This window comes from Zalophus californianus, chromosome 5, assembly GCF_009762305.2.
Source record: "Zalophus californianus isolate mZalCal1 chromosome 5, mZalCal1.pri.v2, whole genome shotgun sequence".
NCBI lineage: Eukaryota > Metazoa > Chordata > Mammalia > Carnivora > Otariidae > Zalophus > Zalophus californianus.
The window spans coordinates 76,444,911-76,467,565 of NC_045599.1; the positions used below are offsets into that span (position 1 = coordinate 76,444,911).

Consider the following 22,655-nt stretch of genomic DNA (forward strand, 5'->3'; position numbering starts at 1 on the left):
AATCAGAGAAGGAGGAGGACAGATGGGGAATTTGTACAAGGATTTGAAGTTACTGATTGTGGGAGATGCTTAAGGAGTCTCTGAAAGGCAGCTGACCTTGCATGTGATGCTGGAGTTTGATGTGCACATGTCAGACAGAATGGGAAAGGAAGACAGATATAAAGTGAGGAAGAGAAGAACAATCCCAAACTCACAAGCAAGAGCTGGAGCCCACAAAATAGACTGAAAAAAAAAAATGTGTCCATTTTTATTGCCTTTCACATTAATTGAGTGAGTATCCTGCAAAAAATAGAGACTTTGATCAAGCCAAGGGGACAGAGACAGGTGCAGTCCTGGCCACTGCCCATGCTAGGAGGTGAGCCACAGGTAAGTGACAATATGTGTAATGCACAAATGGTGCCTCTTCATTCTACTCTTCAAATCCCCTCAGAAATCTCCCTTGTGGTCCAGCTTTACCGGCAACATATAGAAAAGGGAATTCTCGGGAATGTAATGTAGACTAACCAAGTTGACACACAACAGAGTTACCCACATTTGCCAGTCTCATGAAAGAAATAGAGTCTATATCATCATGGTGTTACTTTTTCCTAATCTCATAGAATGGCCTTTGGAAAGGACATTTGATATTTACGTATCAGTATCAGACTACTAGAGTCTTTTAGTAGCACCTGTTTTGCAAAATACTTGCACCTGCTTAGGCATCCTCCTATTTCAGTAAGACACTACAAATAAGGGACCATTTATCAGCACTGGACTATACCCGGAACTTGGTGAGTATGCAGATAGTGAAAAGGTAAATTCTGAAAAGAGTTGCTTTTAAAGATACATATCTCGGGGCGCCTGGGTGGCTCAATTGGTTAAGCAGCTGCCTTCGGCTCAGGTCATGATCCCAGGGTCCTGGGATCGAGCCCTGCATTGGGCTCCCTGCTCAGCAGGGAGTCTGCTTCTCCCTCTCCCACTCCCCCTGCTTGTGTTCCAGCTCTTGCTGTCTCTCTCTGTGTCAAATAAATAAATAAAATCTTTACAAATAAAATAAAGACACATATCTCTTGCTATGACATCAAGAGACTTCTACCAAACTGCCATCCTCTACTCTCAGTTTTACTCAAATTTATAAAAAGTTCTGTTGTCTCAAACCAGAAAATTTAACCCCATAATGAGGGTCATCTAGAAACAAAATAATGTGGAAAAAAATGCTTAACACTTGAAAAATTTATTTTGCCAAACATGTTTTCCTGTTATAACTGAATGAAAGACTAAGCAGCAAATAAACCATAGATATGTTCAGAACTATATAATAAAGGCCAAGTTAAGAAATATGTACTTACTATTGACTTCACCAGTAATTAACCTGTAACCGCTTGGGCAGGTCAGTTTACCTCTTTTTGCTTCTATTTTCTTATTATACTAAGTGAAATAAATGAAGTAAATTTTAATTTCTGACTCTTATTCTATACAGATCAAAACCTCTAAATGCATCCATATATTTAAGTCCAAAATATTTAAGAAGTATAGAATGGAACAATTTAAAGATATTTCCACTAATTCTGACACTGGCATAAATATACTGTGAACATATCATTATAATGGAGTCTTTAACTATTTTATAATGATTTGATAGACCAAAAAACAAATCCAAGCAGAGAAATTTTGCATTAAATGTGTCATACATTTTTCCTTGCACATTAATTTGTACAAATTAATTAGAAACCTTAAGGCCCATATAAGTAATGCACAAAGAAAAAAATGCATATGCCTAAAGACACCTAATTTTGAGAACAGCAAAGAGGGTAGTTTTGCCCTACCATGTAGTAACACTCTTGTAATGCAGTAATAATGTGATCAGACAACTGGATGAATGAAACAAAATGCACAAAATTCCACTTGTGTATACATAATAACTTGATATAGGTCAAAAGTTACACCATGAATCAATGGGAATAGGAAGGACTATTATGATATAGTGTTACAGAAACTAGTTCACAATACAGAGAAAAATAAAACTATATCCTTACCTAAAACCTTGAATGAAGTAGTTTCCAAATTAATTAAAAACTTAAAAGTAAAATCTAAAACCATACAAAGTGAAAAGAAGATAATGTAGAAGAGTGTTTTGTGACTAATGTACAGATAAAGGACATAGTCAAGTTCAAAAGTACAAACCATAAGGTAGGGAAAAGACAATGGATTTGATTAAGAATTTTTGTTCAGGGGCATCTGGGTGGCTCAGTAGGTTAAGCATCTTCCTTCAGCTCAGATCATGATCCTGGAGTCCCAGGATCAAGCCCCATGTCTGGCTCCCTGCTCAGCAGGGAATCTACTTCTCCCTCTGCCCCTCCCCTCCCCTGCTCATGTTTTCTTTCTCTCTCTCTCTCTCTCTCTCCCAGTCTCTCAAATAAAATCTTTAAAAAAGAAAAGAATTCTTGTTCAATTAAAGATACTATGTAAAAGTTAATGATAGATAATAAATTGGGAGGAGATATTTACAATAGTTTAAACCAATGAGGAACTAATTTTCCAGCATCCCAAAGGAATGAGAATAATCAATAAGAAATCAAAATAAAATAAGAAAAGCAATAGGAAAATGGGCAAACTATATAAACAGGCAATTCACAGAAGAAACTCAAAGGAATATGAAATATAGGAAAAGATGCTCAAACTCATTGTTAATCCAGATGTGCAAGTAAAAATGAAAAATTTAAAAATAACACATGAAAAGATGCTCAACATCCTACATTATTAGGGATATAGTTGCTAATTAAAGTAACAATGAGATACCTCTACACACCTATCAGGATGGCCAAAATCCAAAACACTGACAGCACCAAATGTGGGAGAGGCTGTAGAATAATAGAAACTCTCATACGCTGCTGGTGAGAATGCACAACCATAGACTCTCTTTGAAAGACAATTTGACAGTTTCTTACAAAACTAAACATACTGTTACCATATGATTTCTTTGATATTTACCCAAATGAGTTGAAAACTTAGGTCCATACAAAAACTTGCACATAAATCTGCACATGAATGTTTATATGAAAGCTTCATTCATACTTGCCCAAACTTTGAAGCAGCCAAGATGTGCTTTAGTAAGTGAAGGGATTAAGTGAACTGTTACATCTAGACAGTGGATTATTTTTCAGGACTAAAAAGAAATTAGCTATCAAGCCATAAAAAGATAGGAAAAAACTAAGTTGCACATTACAAAATGAAAGAAGCCAATCAGAAAATGCTACATATTGTATGATTCCAGCTCTATCACACTCTAGAAACAGCAAAACTATGGAGGCAGTAAAAGGATCAATGTTGCCAGGAGTTGGAGGAAAGGAGGTATGAAAAGACAGCAGAGAGACTTTTTAGGTCAGTGAAGCTATTGTGTATGACATTATAATGGTGGATACATGTCATGCATCTGTCACAACCCACAGAATGTATATCTCTAAGATCAAGAACAAGACAAGGATGTCCACTCTCACCATTTTTATTCACCACAGTACTGAAAGCCCTAGCAGCAATTAGACAAGAAATAAAAGGCATCCAAATCAGTAGATAAGAAGTAAAACTGTCACTATTTGCAGATGACATGACAACTACATATAGAAAACGCTAAGCACTCCACCCCAAAACTATCAGGACTGATAAATGAATTCAGTAAATTTGTAGGATACAAAACTAATACATAGTAATTACTTGCTTTTCTGTACACTAATAATGAGCTATCAGAAAGAGAAATTAAGAAACCACAGTCAATTGCAAAAAGAATAAATACCTAGAAATGAATTTAATCCGGGAAATGAAAGACCTGTACTCTGAAAACTGTAAGACAGTGATGAAAGAAATTGATGAAGATACCAATAAATGTAAAGATAGATCATATCCATGCATTAGGAGAATATCGTTAAAATGTCCACACTGCCCAAAGCAGTCAACAGATCCAACGCAATCCCTATCAAAATAATAATAGTATCTTCCACAGAAATAAAATAATCCTACAACTTGTATGAATTACAAGAGACCATGTATAGCCAAACAATATTGACAGAGATAAAAAAGTAACACATTCCCAGATTTCAAATTATACTATAAAACTATGGTAATCAGAAGAGTATGGTACTGACACAAAAATAGACACACAGATCAATGAAATAGAACAGACTGCCCAGAAAGAAATCCACACTTATATGGTCAGTTATTCTATGACAAAGGAGGCAAGAATATACAGTGGGGGAAAGACAGTTTCTTCAATAAATAGTGTTGGGAAAACGGTACAGCTACATACAAAGGAATTTAACTGGATCACTTTCTTGTACCATACACAAATATAAACTCAAAATATTAAACACCTAAATGTAAGACCTTAAAACATAGGCAATAAACTCTTAGACACTGGCCTTAGCGGTATTTTTCTGGATCTGTCTCCCCAGGCAGAGGAAACAAAAGGAAAAAAAAAAAAAAGGAATTGGGACTATGTGAAACTAAAAAGATTTTTAACAGTGAGGAAACCATCCACAAAACCAAATGGCAACCTACTGAATGGGAGAGGGTATTTGCAAGTGATATATCTGATAAGGGATTAATATCCAAAACATATGATGAATTCATACAACTCAACACCAAAACAACAAATTGGTGCCCATGAAAAAATGGGCAGAGGACTAGTCAGAATGGCTAGTACCAAAAAAGACAATCCTTTTGCAGTGTTGGTTGGAATGTAAACTGGTGCAACCACTATGGAAAAGAGTACAAAGTTCCTCAAAAATTAAAAATACAAATACTATATGACTTAGTAATTCCACTACTGGATATTTACCCAAAGAAAATGAAAACACTATTTTGAAAAGATAGATGTACTCCTATGTTAATTGTAGCATCATTTATGATAGCCAAGACATGGAAGCAGTTGAAGCGTCCATCAAGGGATGAATGGATAAAGAAGATGTGGTACACACACACACACACACACACACACAATGAATATTTCTGAGCCACAAAAAATTAAATTTTTTTTTGTGACAACATGGATGGACTTAGAGGTTATTATGCTAAGTCAGAGAAAGACCAATACCATATGATTTCACTTATATCTGGAATCTAAAAAATGACACAAATGAATGAACAAAAAGTAACAGACTCATAAATACAGAGAAAAAACTGCTGGTTCCCAGAGGGGAAGGTGGTGGGGTAAGGGGCAAAATAGGTGAAGGGGATTAAGAGGTACAAACTTCCAGTTATAAAATAAATAAGTCAGAAAATAAAATAAATAAGTCATGGGGATGAAAACTACAGTACAGAGAATATAGTCAACAAAATTATAACAACATTGTATGGTGACAGATGGTAACCACACTTAGGGTGGTGAGCAATGAGTAATGTATATAATTGTCAAAACAATATATTGTATTCTTGAAGGGAATATAATTGTATGTCAACTATACTTCAATTAAAACAAAACAACAACAAAAGAGTAATGACAAAAGAAGAGGAAAGAAGGAAGGGAAGTGAGGGAAGGAAGGAAAGAAAGAAGGAATGACCCAAGCAAATAAACTACTGAGAAAAGATAAGCCATCAGAGGCCTCTTCAGCTCGTTCACCCCCACAATACTGCTCTTCTACCCTGCGCACCTCCCTGGTACCCTTCACTTCTTCATTCCAGTTCTCTTGCTGAACTTTTTCTCAGAACCCCTCCCTATCCTCCTCCATAGCACCCAATTGAACCTGCCCCTTTAAAATTAGACCCTAGGAAGATCCTAATGTTAAATCCTTAATTTCACATATGCCCTGGACTAAAGATTTTCCCAAAGTAAGCGAGGATTCCCAGAGATTTGCTGAGGAGGGGCGCCTGGGTGGCTCAGTTAAGTGTCCACCTTCAGCTCAGGCTATGATCTCAGGGTCCTGGGATGGAGCTCCACGATGGGCTCCCTCTCCCTCTGCCGCTCTGCCTGCTTGTGCTGTCTCTGTGTGTGTGTGTCAAATAAATAGTCTTATTTTTTTTTTTTTAATTGCTGAGGAATTTAACATAGTTGTTTGAACTTACCAACTTGGTTTCTCAGACTTCACCAGGTAGGTCACATGTTCTTTGGCAAAGGCCAAGCCCAACACTAGAGGAAAACAGCTAAGCAGGACGATTCTGAAAAGTCTCTAGGACTGCAAATGTGAGACCAACTCCCGGCCTTGTAATACTGTCAGGGTTGCAATCACTAAGCGACTTCACCTGGCAATGCCTAGGGCTTTCTCGAAACCTATTGGCTGGAGTAAGATTCAGGCTTGCGTTCAGAAACCCAATGAGCCTGTGCACAACTACTACAGTTGACTTCAAACTGTTTCTAAGGAAAATTCCGGCCTTCTACTGATGTTGAATCCACTTGGGTAGTCTTCCACTCTGTATTCCTGAACAGGCTGAACTGTGATCTTTTCTTTCTAGTTAAAAGGACCAGGATGGAATGGGAAAACACGCCCACTCTAGCCTTTGGTTAAGTTAGTACATTGGCTCGCGCTCACCGTAGGTGATTCAACTAAAAGGAAATCCACTGAAATCCTTAATTTTCAACTCCAACAAATGGAGTCCCCTAAATGAAGCCAAACTTTGTCTGGTCTTTGTCATTACTGCAAAAGCTAGGACACTGGAAGAAAGATTGTTACCAATTTAAGCTCTCCAGGAGCCTTCAGCCCTCCAACCAACCTTTTCCTAATTACAAGACTCTGAGGAACTACAGGAGCATTTCTCCATCTTTCTCCAGGTTGGAAATGAATCTCTCTGTGTGTTTATTAATACCGGAGCTGCACTGTTGGAGCTCAACCCCACTGTTATTTAACAGTCCCTGCCTCGACGGATTCAAATGGTCCAACTAGCAGGAGTTTTTAATAAACCTCAATGCATCCCTGTCTCTAAACTTACTCCCTTTTATTTACGCCCTCTATGAGATACTCATCCTTTTCTCCCAACTTCTTTCAGCCCTATCCTTTTATTGGGCTAAGATTTCTTTCTTCCGAAACGGGGAGATAACTCTAGAATTTGATAGCAGTAACCAAAATAGGCAACCAGATGAATCAAATAACCCTTCAATATCTTTATTTGTTCCATCTCTGACAACATGACACCTAATAGTAAGGATACTAACTATGGGTCCCTATTGGATAAGCTGTAGGGCATCAAGCTCAGAATAAAAAAATACTAGGAGTATTCAGGGGTTCACGGCCTCCTTATTTCTGCCCTGGGGATAGGACGTGCCAATATCTCCTTACCTTTATTTAGGAAGGAAAACATTACAACTAGACTCTAATGCCCCAAGGATTTACCAAAAGTCCTTCCTACTTCTCCCAAAATTTAAAAACAGTTTTAGACGATACAGAGTCACCTGGAGGCTCTGCTTTATGACAATATGCAGAGCACTTGCTTTCTCTGGTCCCCTTCTCAGGCCTCTTCGCATAGAAGACAGCATCCACCTGTTAAACTTTTAGCCTTAAAGGGACACAAAGTCTTCAAGGAGAAATTGCAGTTTGCTCAAATTAAGCTTTGCTATTTGGGGCACCTTATTTCAGAACAAGGGCTACATTTAGATTCAAATGGGCATCTTGAACTTGCTCAAACCCCAAACCAAGTGCCATTTACAAGGTTTTCTTGGCTAGCAGGCTACTGTATTAAAAAACAACATGGGGCACCTGGGTGGCTCAGCCAGTTGAGCGTCTGCCTTCGGCTCAGGTCATGGTCCCAGTATCCTGAGATCGAGCCCCACGTCGGGGTCCCTGTTCAGTGGGGAGCACACTTACCTCTTTCCCCTCTTCCCCCTGCCAGCTCGTGGTCTCTCTCTCTCTCCCTATCTTTCTCTGCACTCTCTCTCTCAAATAAATAAATTAAAAAATTAAAATAAAAAAAAGTTTAAAAACAACAAACCTGACCCTATTATTTGGGAAGATCAGGATGATTTAGCCTTTAAAACCCTCAAGGAGGGACATCTAGGTGGCTCAGTCAGTTAAGCATTTGCCTTCAGCTCAGGTCATGATCCCAGGGTCCTGGGATCGAGTCCCACATCAGGCTCCCTGCTCAGCGGGAAGCCTGCTTCTCCCTCTGCCTCCTGCCTCTGCTCATGCTCTGTCTCTCTCAAATAAATAATTAAAATCTTTAAAAATAAAATAAAACCCTAAATGAATGCTTAAAAAAATCCCCTGCCCTTGGACATCCTAATGAACAATTTCCTATTTCCCTCTCCCTCCTGAACTCTCATTACACATACCCACTCCTCACATGACTAATCTTAACCCTGCCACCCTCCTTCCCTCTTCTGTGGATGGTACTCCTCAGGACTGTTTGTCTCCCGACAGGTCACCTCCTGCCCCTGCCTGATGACCTACAGGGAACTCCTTTGGTTAACACCAACTTTTTTTGTACTGACAGTTCTTATTTAAAAGGATCAAAATGGTAAATGTTATGCTGGGTATGCTCTTCCAACTCCTTTGGAAGTCATCAAGATACCTTGGTTACCTCGCCCCAACAGTCTGAACTGTCTTACTTGAGCTTGCATTTTAGCCGACAGCAAAGCCACATATACCTATATGACAATAGTGATGCCTTTGCTGTAGCTCATGACTTTGGAATGCCACAAAGTACACTGCTCTCAAAGGAACCACAACCAAACTTCTGTCATGGTCCACGGAGATGTTCCTTCAAATGATAATCTAGAAAAGTTGACATGAGATGCCCAGCAATTGGCCCTAGAAAAGGAAAAACAATATTGGAATTCTAATAATTGTTAGTTTGGTTAAAAAAAGAAAACTCTGGCTTACGCCAAAAATAATCCAGTCCTGCCAGAGACTCCAAATTTTCCATTACTGATTACTATCCATGCATTGAATCACTGGTATACTGAAAAAAAATTATAATCCTTGTGAATCAGCAGTGGGATATATTAATAAGGCTGCAAAGAGTGCCTGCTTTGCTTGCCTACCCCTCCTGCCGAAATATGATTCAAGAACACCTGTTCACACTGCTCCCAAGCACTTTAAATTCCCAAATGGAGGTTTGATATTTGGGGCACCTCATTTCAGAATAAGAAAAGATCTTGATCTACTTGAAAAGATCATCCCAACCTGAAGAACCCCCCTAGAATTTCAGAGTGATGGGGGAAGTTCCTTCACTGGGCAAGGGTTTTGACAGGTCTGTGCTGTTTGGCTGGCCAGTTTTACAGCACTTTCACTGTGCTTACAACCCTCAATCCTCAAACATGAGAACAGTGTAATTAAGACCCAATTAGCAAAATTTGCAGAGACCCTTCAAATACCCTGATCAAAGGCTCTGCCATTAATCCTTCTAATCTCTGGTCTACTCCTTTTGATGATATTGTGAACACCTAATTGTTAAACCATGCTTTAGTAAAACAATCTTTACACAGCTTGCCGAAGGGGGTGAGGACCTTAAACATCTCACCGTGCAGCCCAGAGATTTTGTCTATTGGAAAAGGTATCTCCAGAAAGACTTCATACTGCAATTCTGTTGGAAAGGCCCCTCTCAGGTACTGTTAACCCTTATGCAGCCAAACTCCGAGGAATCGATTCTTGGATCCACGTGTTGCATCTAAAGAAAGCACCAAACCCTGACTGGACCTGCACACCAACTGGTGGCCTGAAAAATAGATTTCCAGGAATCAAAACAGCTGAAGGAGAGAGCTTTCCCCAAAAGCTTTCCCCAAAACAAGCTTAACAGGCTTGTTTACCTTCTCCTTGCTGTTGGCTTCTTACCATATTTCCTTCCTTACTTTCTTGACCCAATCTGTTGCAAAAAAAGGAAACTCTGACTGTTGATTTGTTACCATAAACTCTGATCTATTTCATGACATCAGGAATCCCTTGGTTTTATCTGTAAGCAATTTCTGTTTGATTCCAAGACCTATCAGTTTAGGCTGTTAGAAACAGATGCTCTCATACATGTTTTAACCTTTCTCTAACCATAACCATACCTCTTTAGCTGGTTGCTTTCAAGTTTGGCTGCTGGTTTAGAACTATTATATACATACAAACTGGGGTCATTTTTCTGCTATGTAATCATTTTTAAATTTTGCACCTGTTGCCTGTCAAATCTCTATAGAAGTGATGCATCCAGGAGGGTGGTGTTAGCTCGGCACTTACAGATGGCCTCCAATGCTTCCAACCTTGTAAGATATAGACCTCAGATGGGAAATGCCTGAGAGTTCTCCCTCATTCCCTTCCTCGTTACTCAAATGTGGCCTCAAGAGTTTGCAATCTTGTGTATTTTCCCTCTGATGTGGAAGAGGACAACCAGTAAATATCCTTCCTGGCACCAAGGGACAAAACCGCTAAGTATCAAAAATCTAATCTTGAGCAGCAATGTTTGAGGAAAGATCTTAATCAGAAGGGGGAAATATGAAAATAAATAAAATAAACTTCATTTAAAATGGAATAGGGAAGCCCTGAAACATGAGCTTTCATGTACTGCTAGTCACCATAAGAAGCAAACCTCACATTTCCCAACAGGAAACTTACTTTACATACCCCAGCAGTGGCAAGGAAGAATTTCTCCTTATCTAGCAACAGCCCAGCCAGTGAGAACTCGGTAAACAGCCCTCTCAGCTTCCTCCTTTCTTCTGTAAAAGCAAGCCCCTCTCCTCTGTTCTCCAGACTTGCCTCTGGTTACCATAATTTGCTTGTCCTGAGATGCAATTCCTCTACTATTCACCAATAAACTCATTTTGCTGGTAAAATAGCTGGCTCTTTTGTTTAAGGTCAACAAATATGAAGGACTTAGAGTAGCCACAATAATTTGAAAAATGTACAAAGTTGAAGCACTCTTCCTACCTGACTTCAAGAGGTTTAATATAAAGATATAGTAATCAAGACTATTTTATTTTAGCATAGGGATAGTCAGTATAATATTCAGAAATAGATACACACATGTGGTCAACCGATTTTTTTAAAAATATATATAAAGGAGTCAAATAACTCAGTGAGGAAAATTACTCTTTTCTGGAAATGATGGTGGAAAAACTGGATATCCACATGGAGGAAAAAATGAGCCCCAACTCTTAGCTCTCATCATATAGAAAATTAACTTGAAATGGAACAATGACCTAAATAACTCTTCTAGGAAAAAAAAAAAAAAAACACAAGAAAATCTTTTTGACTCTAGGGTAGACAAAAGCTTCTTATATGAATGGGATACAAAATGTATGAAATATTAAGGGAAAAATTAGAAAATGGACTTCATTAAAATTTAAAGCTTTTGCTCTTTGAAAATTACTATTAAGAAAAAAAAGGCAAGTCATAGATTTGGAGAAAGTATTTACAATACATATATCTAATAAAAAACTGTTATTTAAAATATATTTAAAATGCTTACAGAGATGTTGATAATGTGAGAGGCTATGCATATGTTGAGGGCAGGGGACATATGCAAAATCTCTAGTTTCTGCTCCATTTTGTTGTGAACATAAAACTGCTTTAAAAAATATAATCTATCAAAAATAAAATCTATTAAAAATACAGGACAGAAAAAATGCTTACAGCTCAATAACAAGAAAGCAAATAATCCAACTACAAAATGGGCAAAAGATTCGATAGGTATTTCACATAAGACCTATAAATAGCCAAAGGCACATGAAGAGATCAATATCATTAGTCATCAATAACATGCAAATTAAAACCATGCAACTGCATTACATAACTATTATAATAGCTATTAAAAAAAACACCATAGCTAGTGCTGGCAAGGATGCAAACAAGTGCAACTTTCATGTATTGTAAAATGGTACAGCTACATTGTACAAGTTTGACAGCTTCTTTAAAAGTTCAGTGTTTATCATATGATTTAGCAATTCTTTTCCAGGTATTTATCCAAGAAATGAAAACATATGCACAAAACTTGTAAAGGAATGGTCATAGAAGTTTTATTCATATTAGCTAGAAGCTGGAAACCCATTAAGTGAGCAGTAGATCCATACAATGGAGTATTATACAACAATATAAAGCAATAAACTACAGATACATGCAACAACATGAACTAATCTTAACACTATATTGAGCAAAAGAAGTCAAAAAAGAGTGTGTGATTTCACTACTTATTAAACTCTAGTTAGATATATCTATCTGTAGTAATATAAAGTAATATAAAGCCAATCATTAAGTGGTTTCCTGGGCTACAGTTTAAGATGGAGATTGGGAAGAACACAATAAAAACTTCAGGGGTGATGGAAATATTCTGTATCATGATTAGGTTAATGTATACATTTCTCAAACCTCACCAAATTGCACACATATGGTGCATGCAATTTACTGTGGGATGTATATTATGCCTCAGTAAAGTTGACTTAAAAACCCATTTTATAGTGCCTCTTCTTAGGATACAGTTGTAAGAGAACATTCCTCCTAACCTAACATGAAAAAATAGTTAATCTAAAAAATCAGTTTTACTTGAACCCATTAGAGAGTATAGAGGTCACCAGGCAACAGAGTGAACTGAATTCTAAAAAATGACAAGATTCTCCAAGGGGAGCTGATATAAATGAACCTTATATTTGACAAGAAGAGAGAGTACATAAAGCAATTAAGAATAAATCAGTTAGAGGCATATAGTTGGCTCAGTCAGAACATGTGACTCTTGCTTTCGGGGTCATGAGTTTGAATCCCATGTTGGGTGTAGAGATTACTTAAAAATAAACTTAAGCAAAAAAAGAAGAAATCAGTTAATGTTTAACGGATTTTTAAAGGATGACTGCGCTAGGCTAGTGCTATAGTTTGCAAAAACAGCAGAAACACAAGAGGTGCTACAGGAAATGTTAAATTTTTGAAAGAAACACATTGATAATGTCCATCTGTCCAAAATATTAACCAACAGTTTGAGATAGTTCAGTTTCATCATTAGATCCCATTACATGGTTTCTTTGATAAAAAGTACTATGAGAAAATAAATGTAGAATAGGTATTGAGGGTGGCAGTCTCCAATCTGATTCCGTGATTTAAGAAGTTGTACAACAGGTGCACACAACCCAAGGATAAGTACTTGTGGTTACTATCATTTTTCTTTCAATACTCAGAAAGCTAATATTAGAAGGGAACTTCCTTGACAAGATAAAGGTCATATACAAAAAGGCTATGGCTACTACCATACGCAGTGGTGAAAGAATGAATTTATCCCAGATGCGAACAAGGCAACTCTTACAACAAGATGCCCATTCTTACCAACATTATAAAAGAGGTCCTAGAAAGTACATTAAGGGAAGAAAAAAAAAGGCATAAACGATTGCGAAGATACAAATAAAACTCTTTATTTGACAGAAGATATGATAATCTATGTAGAAAATCTCAAAGAATCTGGAAGAAGCTGAAACTAATTATTGAGTATAGCAAGGCCACAGGAAAAAGGTTAAATCCAAAAATCAACAAATACTTAAAAATTGAAATTAAAGGGGTACCAGGGTGGTTCAGTCGACTGAGCATTAGACTCTTGGTTTCAGCTCAGGTCATGATCACAGGGTCGTGGGATTGAGCCCCACATTGGGCTCTGCGCTCAGCTAGGAGTCTGTTTGGGAGTCCCTTCTTTTTCTCCCTCTCCCTCCGCCCCTCATGTTCTCTCTCTTAAATAAATAGAATCTTTAAAAAAATTGTAATTAAAAAAAGCATTTATAAGGGATAAATTTAACAATTTATCTAGCAAGATTTGTATAGTGAAAAATCACGATGAGAGAAATTAAAGACATAAATAATGGTATACTGTACTAAGTCAGACATCTCAATCTTGTTAAACTATCAATATTCTCCAAATTGATTATATGCTCAATATAATCCCAATCAAAATCCTAGCAGGCTTTTGGTAGAAATTTACAATTTGATTCCAAAATGTATGTGGGAAAGCAAAGGAATTTAGAAGGCTCTAACAATTTTGAAGAACAAAATTTAGAACTAACACCACCTGATTTCATAATTTATTATTTATTTAAAGATTGTATTTACTACTGAGAGAGAGCGTGAGAGCGCAAGCAGGGGGCCGGGGGGGTAGGCAGAGGGAGAGGAAGAGAGATAATCTCAGGCAGACTCTGTGCTGAGCAGAGAGCCCGACATGGGGCTTGCTCCCACGACCCTGAAATCACGACCTGAGCTGAAACCAAGAGTCGGTCGCTTAACCGACTGAGCTACCCAGGTGCTCCCATAATTTACTATTTAAATTGCAGTAACCAAAACAGTGTGTTGTTGGCATAGGCAGAAATATAAATTAATAGGACAAAACAGGAAGCCCAGACACAGACCCACCTACATATGAACAACTGATTTTCAATAAAGTAAAAGAAATTCAGTGGAAAAAGAGTCTTTTCAACAAATGCTGGAAAAATTGGATATGCATATCCAAAAAAACAAAACGAAAACGTAAAAACAACCCCCCCCACACCTTTCGTTCATTCTGCACATTATATACAAAAAACTTGAGATGGATCACAGACTTAAACGTAATTCCTAAAAGTATAATCCTGTTAAAAGAAAACGTGTAAGAAAAATCTTTGTGATCTTGTGTTAGGCAAAGATTTCTACACACAAAGAAGGAACCATAGAAGGAAAAAAAGGGAAAAACTGGATTTTTTCAAAAATCTTTAAATTCTGCATTTCCAAAGACACTTAAAAAAATGAAGACAAGTCACAGACTAGGAGAAAATATTTGCAGTTTATCTGATACGTGAATTGTATCAACAATTCTATTTATAAAATTGGAAAAAAATTTGAAGATTAGAAAGAAGAATGACAAACACATTAAAAGATGTTGAATACCATTAGTCACTAGGGAAATGCAAATTACTCGTTACCCCTAGACACCTACCAGAATGACGACATGAAAAAAACAAACAAGCAAACCCTACCATACAAAATGCTCACATGGTTAAAGAGCAACAAGAACTCTCATCTATAGCTGGTGGGAACATAAAATGGCATACCTGCTTTGGAAAATAGTTTGGCAGTTTTTTGTAAAGTAAAACATATACTTTACCATACAACCTAGAAATCCCAAAGTACTTCCCAAGGTTAGAATATGCCTATCCAGAGACTTGTCCATGACAGTTTATTGCATCTTTATTCATAATGGCCAAACGACTGGAAACCCAGTTGGTGAATGGATAAACAAACTGTAGAACATTCAGTATGAAGAACAGCACTTAAAAAGTAATGAGCTACTGTTAATGCAAAAACACAGATGAATCTCAAAAACATTATACTAAGTGAAAGGTCGGCTCAAAGCCTATATTTTGTATGTTCCTTTTAAATAACATTATGGAAAAGGTAAAACTATGGGGGCAAATCAGTGGTTGCCAGGGACTAAGTATGGGGAAATTAGTACAGGATAACTTTTTTGGGGTGCTGGAAAGGTTTTTGTATCTTAAATATGTTGGTGGTTGAATAACTGTATAATATGTCAAAGCTTATTACAATGTATACCTAAAAAGGATGAATTTACCTTATGTAAACATGATCTAAATTTTTAATGGGAAAAAATATCAAAAACCAGCCAGGGAGGGAATTTTTTCTTTTTTGGCTATTTCACCTTAAAGACATTGGAAATGCAACATGTTTCTCTTGCATTATGGTGTCTTTACAAGTTGTGTTCTTTCGAGTAGAAAAAGTCTATCATGCCACCTAAAAACATATTTCTTATCAAAAGATAAAGGAACAAAATAAAATGTTTTATATTTTCCTATTACATACCACACCTCTGAATATCTCTTCACAAAGTATCATCTTTCCTAAGCAGCCATAAGTTACAAATACCAGTTTTTTATTTATATATAAGCATAGTGTTTTAAGAGGAGACTTAACCTCTGTATTATTCAAGTCAATAAAATAAATATTAAAATCCCCCAAATCGTATTAAGGCCTTTCTATATTTTAATTTCTAGATGAGACTTAGGTATTTATGTTTCAGGTGATTCTTATTAGTTAAAAAGCAAAAGATAGTAAAAAGACTCTAGTAATAAGAGATACTGATAAGGCATATAAATGTTTCCAAATATACTAACAGATCAGGTGATAACGGAAAGACAAAAAGTTTAATAATGCTGGCCACTTATGGCACATAGCATTTCTGGGAAAGAACCAAAATAATGAAAAAAATGCAACTGATATGTGAGGCATTGGGTTAGCTCCTGGGGTTACAGCAGTGGATAAGATGAAGTCCTTCCCCTAATGGAACTTACATGTTCATGGGGAGGCAGTCAATGACAAATGAAAAAAACCAGAAGTCAAGTAATGGTAAGTGCTAGAAGGAAAAGAAAAGGGATTTAAAAATGATTGACAGGGGCAGGGTACCAGTTTAGAGACTTGACGTGACATGTGAGCAGAGACTTTAATTATTTAAGCGAGGGAGTAAGCTTTGTACAAATTAGGGATAAAGGTATTCTTGACAGAGGGACCAGCAATGCAAAGTCCCAGAATTATTCTTTGGGGTATTCTAAACAATGGAGTAGCATGAGTGAGAGAGAAAGACTAGAAATAGCTAGGGGTCAAGTGCCACATATTATAAAGTTGTGAATGCCAAGTCCATTCATTTATCAAAAATTATGGAACATTGGCAGTTGTGTTTTTTCTTAATGTTATTGGTGGAGAAGGGCTGAGTCTGGTTTTCCATATTTTAAGATTAGATGCCTATTAGATATCGAAGTGGAGATGAGTTCAGGGGAGTAGCTGAAGCTGAAGATACTCAGCAGAGAAATGGAAAGAAAAGGAAAAACAGTAAAGCTGGTGAGACAGAGGACAGAAATCAAAAACGTTATGAGAGTAATACCACAGGTTTCCAGAAAGTAGAAAGAACTGGTCAAGGCAAGACCTGATCTAAAAAATATAGAGTGCTCCATGCATTATGTGCCCTCCTTAATACCCATCCTTGGGTTAACCCGGAGCATGGGGTGTTATACGAAAACAATGACTTGTGGATCACTACCTCAAAAACTAATGATGTATTTTATGGTGACTAACAAAATAAAATTAAAAAAATTTAAAAAATAAACAAAACCACACCTAAACTCAGCATAGTGAAACTGAAGAACACCAGAGACAAAGCAAAGTTTTGAAAGGTAAAAAGTGGAAAGAACAGTGAGTGCCAGGTCAGTTCCACAGCTCACTGACAGATTGGAAACCTAACAGTAGTCTACAATAGTAAAACTACAAGGTAATCCACATTCCTGCCAGATAATGTAGATCAGTGCAGTCAGTATCTTAGCTCATTTAAGAGAAACATGATGAGCTCAGGTTTTGTTTGGGGACTATTTATACCATTTCAATTTAATATTTAGATCAAGACTCAAATGTAGACTGGGACATAGAATTAAAAGCATCTTATTCATTTGGGAGTTTGAACTACCAATCCAGTTTCAAATAAAGATTGGTTAAGTTTGTTTTAAATAAAGGACAAGGTGACTAATGGCCTTTTAGGATAGAAAATATGGCACATGAAGCCCCATTGAAGAATTTGTATAGATATTTGGAAAAAATCTGGAAAGTATTTTTTAATCCTACTTTACCAAATAATCTTACTTTTCATTCTTTAATGTAGTTAATATTTCTTACCCTTGGGTCTTTCTTTATAAAGAATCCAAACATTTCCTGTAATAAAATCAATCTATTAGGTTGAAAAAAGAAGGAAAAAATTAGCATAAAGCATCTATAAAGTCAATTACTGCAGTCATTGTCAGGAGAAAATATAGTATCAATTGCTTTGTTTTAAATGTCTAAATTTAGAAGACTTAAAAATTTCAACACAGAAGTGTTTTTGACATTATTTTGTCTCAGGGTGTTTTTGTTGTACTATTGCCTAGTTATCTGCCCTTAAACGTGTTCATCACAAATCTTGCATGAAGTGCTAAAATATATGTAATAGATCTGTCTGTATTTTTAAATTGAGTCTTGAATTTAAGTAATGGGTTTGATAGTTGGTTTATATTAACATGCTTAAATATCAATTTAGAAACATTTAAAAGTATTTTTTGCATTATTTGCTAAGTAACAAACCACTTAAAATTTTAACAATGAAGCCACATTTGTGAGTTCACATTACAATTTCAAATGAAGTTGGGTAAATCCAAAAGAATCCTGTATTTAAAAATTAGCTGTTTTTCCACCACCTACCCCCACCCCAAATCACTACACTCCTTGCAAAAAAAAAAAAAAAAAATCACAACTATAAAACTCCATTATTACTTAGTCAGAAACAGAGTAACGAACAGGAATTATGCCAATTACCCCAGTGAGTATTCTTTAAATCTCATGGAAATGAAATCAGTGTCAATCAGTGTATCTATACAACCTTTTCCTTACTTAACTACAAAAATGGATTATAGAAATTATCACATATGTAATCTACTATGTTTTGTGCTATAAAGGTTTGTTTTATTAAGCCACTCACTCTGAAATTAATGAAATCATTCACACTCCAGTTTTCCACAGCTTTCCAGTCTAAAATTATTTTCTAACATATCCTGAACAAAGAATATTTTCTTTATAAGCAAACAGGCCATTGCTTTTAATAAGAATCATTTATTGTATATTATTAAAGTGGAGGGTTAACTGGTACAGTACTATGCATAATCTCTCACCCTTGAAAATTTAAACACAAATGGTTAAAAATAGCAAAGCAGAATGAGCATGTAAAAGACAAAATTTAAGCATATTTTATAGAGAATGTTCCCTGTGATATCTATGCACTAATGTTCTTCTCCATTGTGTTTTAATAAATTTATGGCTTATTCCTCTTCTACAGGATTGCGACTTCTTACAAATAATGAACGTATTTTCCATCAATTAATGTTACATACAGTTTTAGATTTTTCATTCAACTCAACTAATTAGGTGACTAAAATATTCAACTAAATGTGGCATTGTTAAGAAATCAGAGCCCATTCCATTGCCTCAAAATATGTAATAATGTTCTTCTATGAAATCTGTACAATAGGATATAATGCAAATATCCCAGCTACAAAATGAATTAAAAATGCCAACCCTGATCTGTTTACTGTGTTAAAATTAGAATTTCATTAAGTATTATATTTTTTTGTTAAATGCTATCTTGTGGAATAATCATTTATACTAAATGTGGAAAAAAGTTGAAAAGCTTAAAAAATGTGTACCGGCACTAAACTGTTTAATCACTTTTATATTTAATTATAAATTAATGTTTAGAAAATGAGTTATTCTTCCTATGTTATCTGATATGCCAGGAAAAAAGAGATTATTATTTTCCAGGGTAACTAAAAGAGGTATCACTACTCAAAAAAAGGGGGGGGGAGGAAAGCTTTGTTTTGTACACATAAAATTTTAGACCTAAATGGATAAAAGGAAAATGTTTAAAAACTACATCCATCTATGGACAAATTTCCATAGATTGCTCCCACAGTTAATCAACAGGACACATTTAAGAATATTATAGGCATATACCAATATACTTATATTTGTCAAGGTTAAGATTCAAATTTGCTACAGCACAGCACACATCCAAGAATGTATGCTACATGATTCAAAAATTCCCACTGAATATAACAAAATAAAAATCTGTGAATAAATATAAGGCTTTCTAAAATAAAATCTGCAGGAAACCAACAAGAGTCCAACAAAGATTTCTACGATCTAAATTTTACTTCACAGATTCATATAATCTTCAAAATAGATTTAGCTGTAGTGCCACACATTAACAATAGTTAACTGCTTACCAAAATACCTTTTTCCTGGTAGCTAAACGTTACTACTTAAAAAAAAAAAAAAAGTTAAGTGCTTGAGGGAATAAGAATGCAGCAGAAAATTACAGGAGCCCACATATCCTTTTTCTTAAATTTAATTTGTCATATATAAGGTTTTTATATACAATCAGTGTGCATTGTAACAGTTTATATTAAAAGTCAATCAAGTTTATCTAAAATGTTACCTGGCTGCATAGCACATTTGACATTATTGCCCACATGAAAAGGGAAAACAAATGGATTTACAATAACTTTTGGCCATTTTGGATTCTGAAAAGTGTTCATACACCTACCCTTTTAAACCAAATGCATCTGAAAAAAATGTTTCCAGAGCATGCAGTTTAGATTTTACATATTATCTCACCATTTTGTTACTACAAACACAATATTTACTAAAAAAGAAAAAAAAGAAATAACATGTATCTAATAAAATAGTCAATATAAAAAGAGGACTAATGGAATTAAGTGGCCCCTTTCCCCATTTTTTACATTCTAAACAATGATTCCATCAAGACAAATCATTAAAAAGTGTTATTACACTGATATTTTTAAATGATAAGAAGGCCTGAGTTGGTAGGGAAAGGAACAGTCAAAAAAAGCCTGAGAAGGGAAAGGAAGTAAGGAAAGCTCATTTAATCCATTTACAATAATTTACAGCCATTTGTGTGTGTGTGTGTGTGTGTGTGTGTGTGTGTGTGTGTGTGTAAAAAGGCATAATAATAGCTCACAAACAGGAAATTCCTGGCTATTTTACAGATATAAGTACAGAATTTAAATATTCAAGCTTGTGATGAAAAGCGGCAAGGTGGTCGCAGTGTACAATGTAAACAAGTAGCTTTGGAAAGTGAACAAAGTCCTTGAGTGTTTTTTCTTTATTAAGAAAAGAACTCTCTTTCATTCCTTCCTGAAACATGATCACAGGTCAGAGTAAAGTTCATATACAAACATAATTTAAATGGAGGTCAGTCTAAAATCACTGACTTAAAAACAGTTTTATCCAGCCTATATGGAAGGGCAGTGTTGAGGTCCCTGTAATAGTAAACATTTTCCATTTCTTTAAAAAAGAAAAAAAAAAAAAAGTACTACAGTATTTGTAGTACAGTGCAGCATAATCCTTAAATATAAAAATATTTTCTCTTCTGTTGGGATAATAGACCTTGCATCCTGGAAAGAAGTAACAATACTGCTACTGATAGAAGATCTGTTTATATCTTTCAAGTCATGTAAGGCAATTACTGTGTTGGTTTATGATATATGGCTAAAAGAAAAGTCCAGAAAGACAAAATGTCAGTTTTTGTTATGTTTTCCGACTACTCCAGGTATGCTCAGGTGTACTTTTGTGTTCAATTGAGTGTTCAAATGGAGATCTGGAGCCATAAGGAGATCTCTGATCTAGTGGTGATCTGGGGCCACTACTGGAAGCTCTGTGGTCCATTTGCCAATCTGAGTGATACCTATAATCCCTGGAAGATTTATGGTGTGTATATTCAGAACTTGCCCGATGGTCTGAATGTAACCGATGATCTGAATGAGAACGATGATCAGAATGAGATCTATCCTTTAAACTTCCTTCCAAATTTGACCTGTGATCTCTACTCCTGTGATCATCCAGTTTTCTGTGTTTCTCTCTATCACTGTAATACCTAATAAAAGACAAATTAGGAATTAAATTAATAATGCAAATTAAATTTTCCAAATAAAATAATTATTAAAAAATAAAACACAAAAATACTTTAAGGCATCCTTTTAATTGCATATAAGCTCTGTGTTTCACTACAAAAACTTCCTAAGTGAGCTTTAGTTATTGGACCTATCTCTGCATGCCTCTCTGGAAAAATCGTTCAATTCACAAAACTAAAGTGAACCATACAGAATACCTCAGGCAGCATCTAATTTCGCATGCCTATTTTATTTTTTAATTATTTTTTTAACTATTTAATACAATTCTATTTTTAGTTAAAGCGTAATTGATGTACAATATCACATTAGTTTCAGATGTACAACACAGAGATTTGAAATTAAACACATTATGAAATGCCCACCATGGTTAAGTGTAGTTACCAACTGTCGCCAAAATTATTACAATATTGACTATTCCTTAACTGTACTTTATATCCCCACAAGTTATTTTATACCTGGAAGTCTGTACCTCTTAATCCCCTTTACCTATTTCACTTATCCCCCCCATTCCCCTCCCTCCTGACAACCATCAGTTTGTTCTATTTCTGAGTCGTTTGTTCATTGTTTTTGTTTTTTTTAAGATTCCAGACACAAGTGAAATCATATGGTATTTGTCTTTCTCTGAGTTATTTCACTTAGCTCACATGCCCATTTTTCAATAAGGTTGCTACGTTTCATTCTATGCAAAAACTGTACTAATGCATCTTAGTTATCTGGAAGTGAGGATTAAGATAACGATCTAGAATACCCTTGAAATCAGAGCCTTTTATGAACCTCTAAGGCAGAAAAAAAATAAAAACCTCTAAAATGCAGTCTGTGAACTAATTTGCGGGAAGGGAATTTTCATTAGTTGGGGAAAGGTCATTGTTATAAAAAACATAAATTATGTTCTATAAGCCTGTGAAATTATAAAAATTTACTACTACAAATAGAGCTTTTCATTTCATGTGCCCTTTTCTAATTGGAAGAGACATTCTATAATTGATGTATTTAATGACTGTGCTTCTATTACAGAAGGAATTATTGTAGTGAGCACAACTAAAATGCAAAGAAAATCTACTAATTTCTTTATTTCTGATCTTTTACTTATTCTTGTTTTTTCTTTTGCTTTTCATAATTATCATTAACTTATGAAAATATTCCTTTACCAAATGTATTTTGTTGTTATTATTTAGGTTGTTTACTACTTAAAGGCTTCAAATAACAATAAACAGAGAAACCTTCCTGATTTCAAGACTTCCCAGATTGCTGTGATTAAGTTTAA

At 35.6% G+C, this 22,655-nt stretch overlaps 1 protein-coding gene across 4 annotated transcripts in view; it reads right to left on the bottom strand.

Moving 5' to 3' along the window:
• Positions 1–14,061: 14,061 nt before the first annotated feature.
• The window catches only part of CHD1 (chromodomain helicase DNA binding protein 1), an 80,037-nt gene continuing 71,443 nt past the window's right edge, over positions 14,062–22,655 (bottom strand). For all 4 annotated transcript variants that reach the window (XM_027604916.2, XM_027604912.2, XM_027604913.2 and 1 more), the window contains one exon: positions 14,062–21,354. In XM_027604916.2, the coding sequence (XP_027460717.1) occupies positions 21,009–21,354 (346 nt within the window). In that variant the 3' untranslated portion in view covers positions 14,062–21,008. The remainder of the gene's footprint in view (positions 21,355–22,655) is intronic.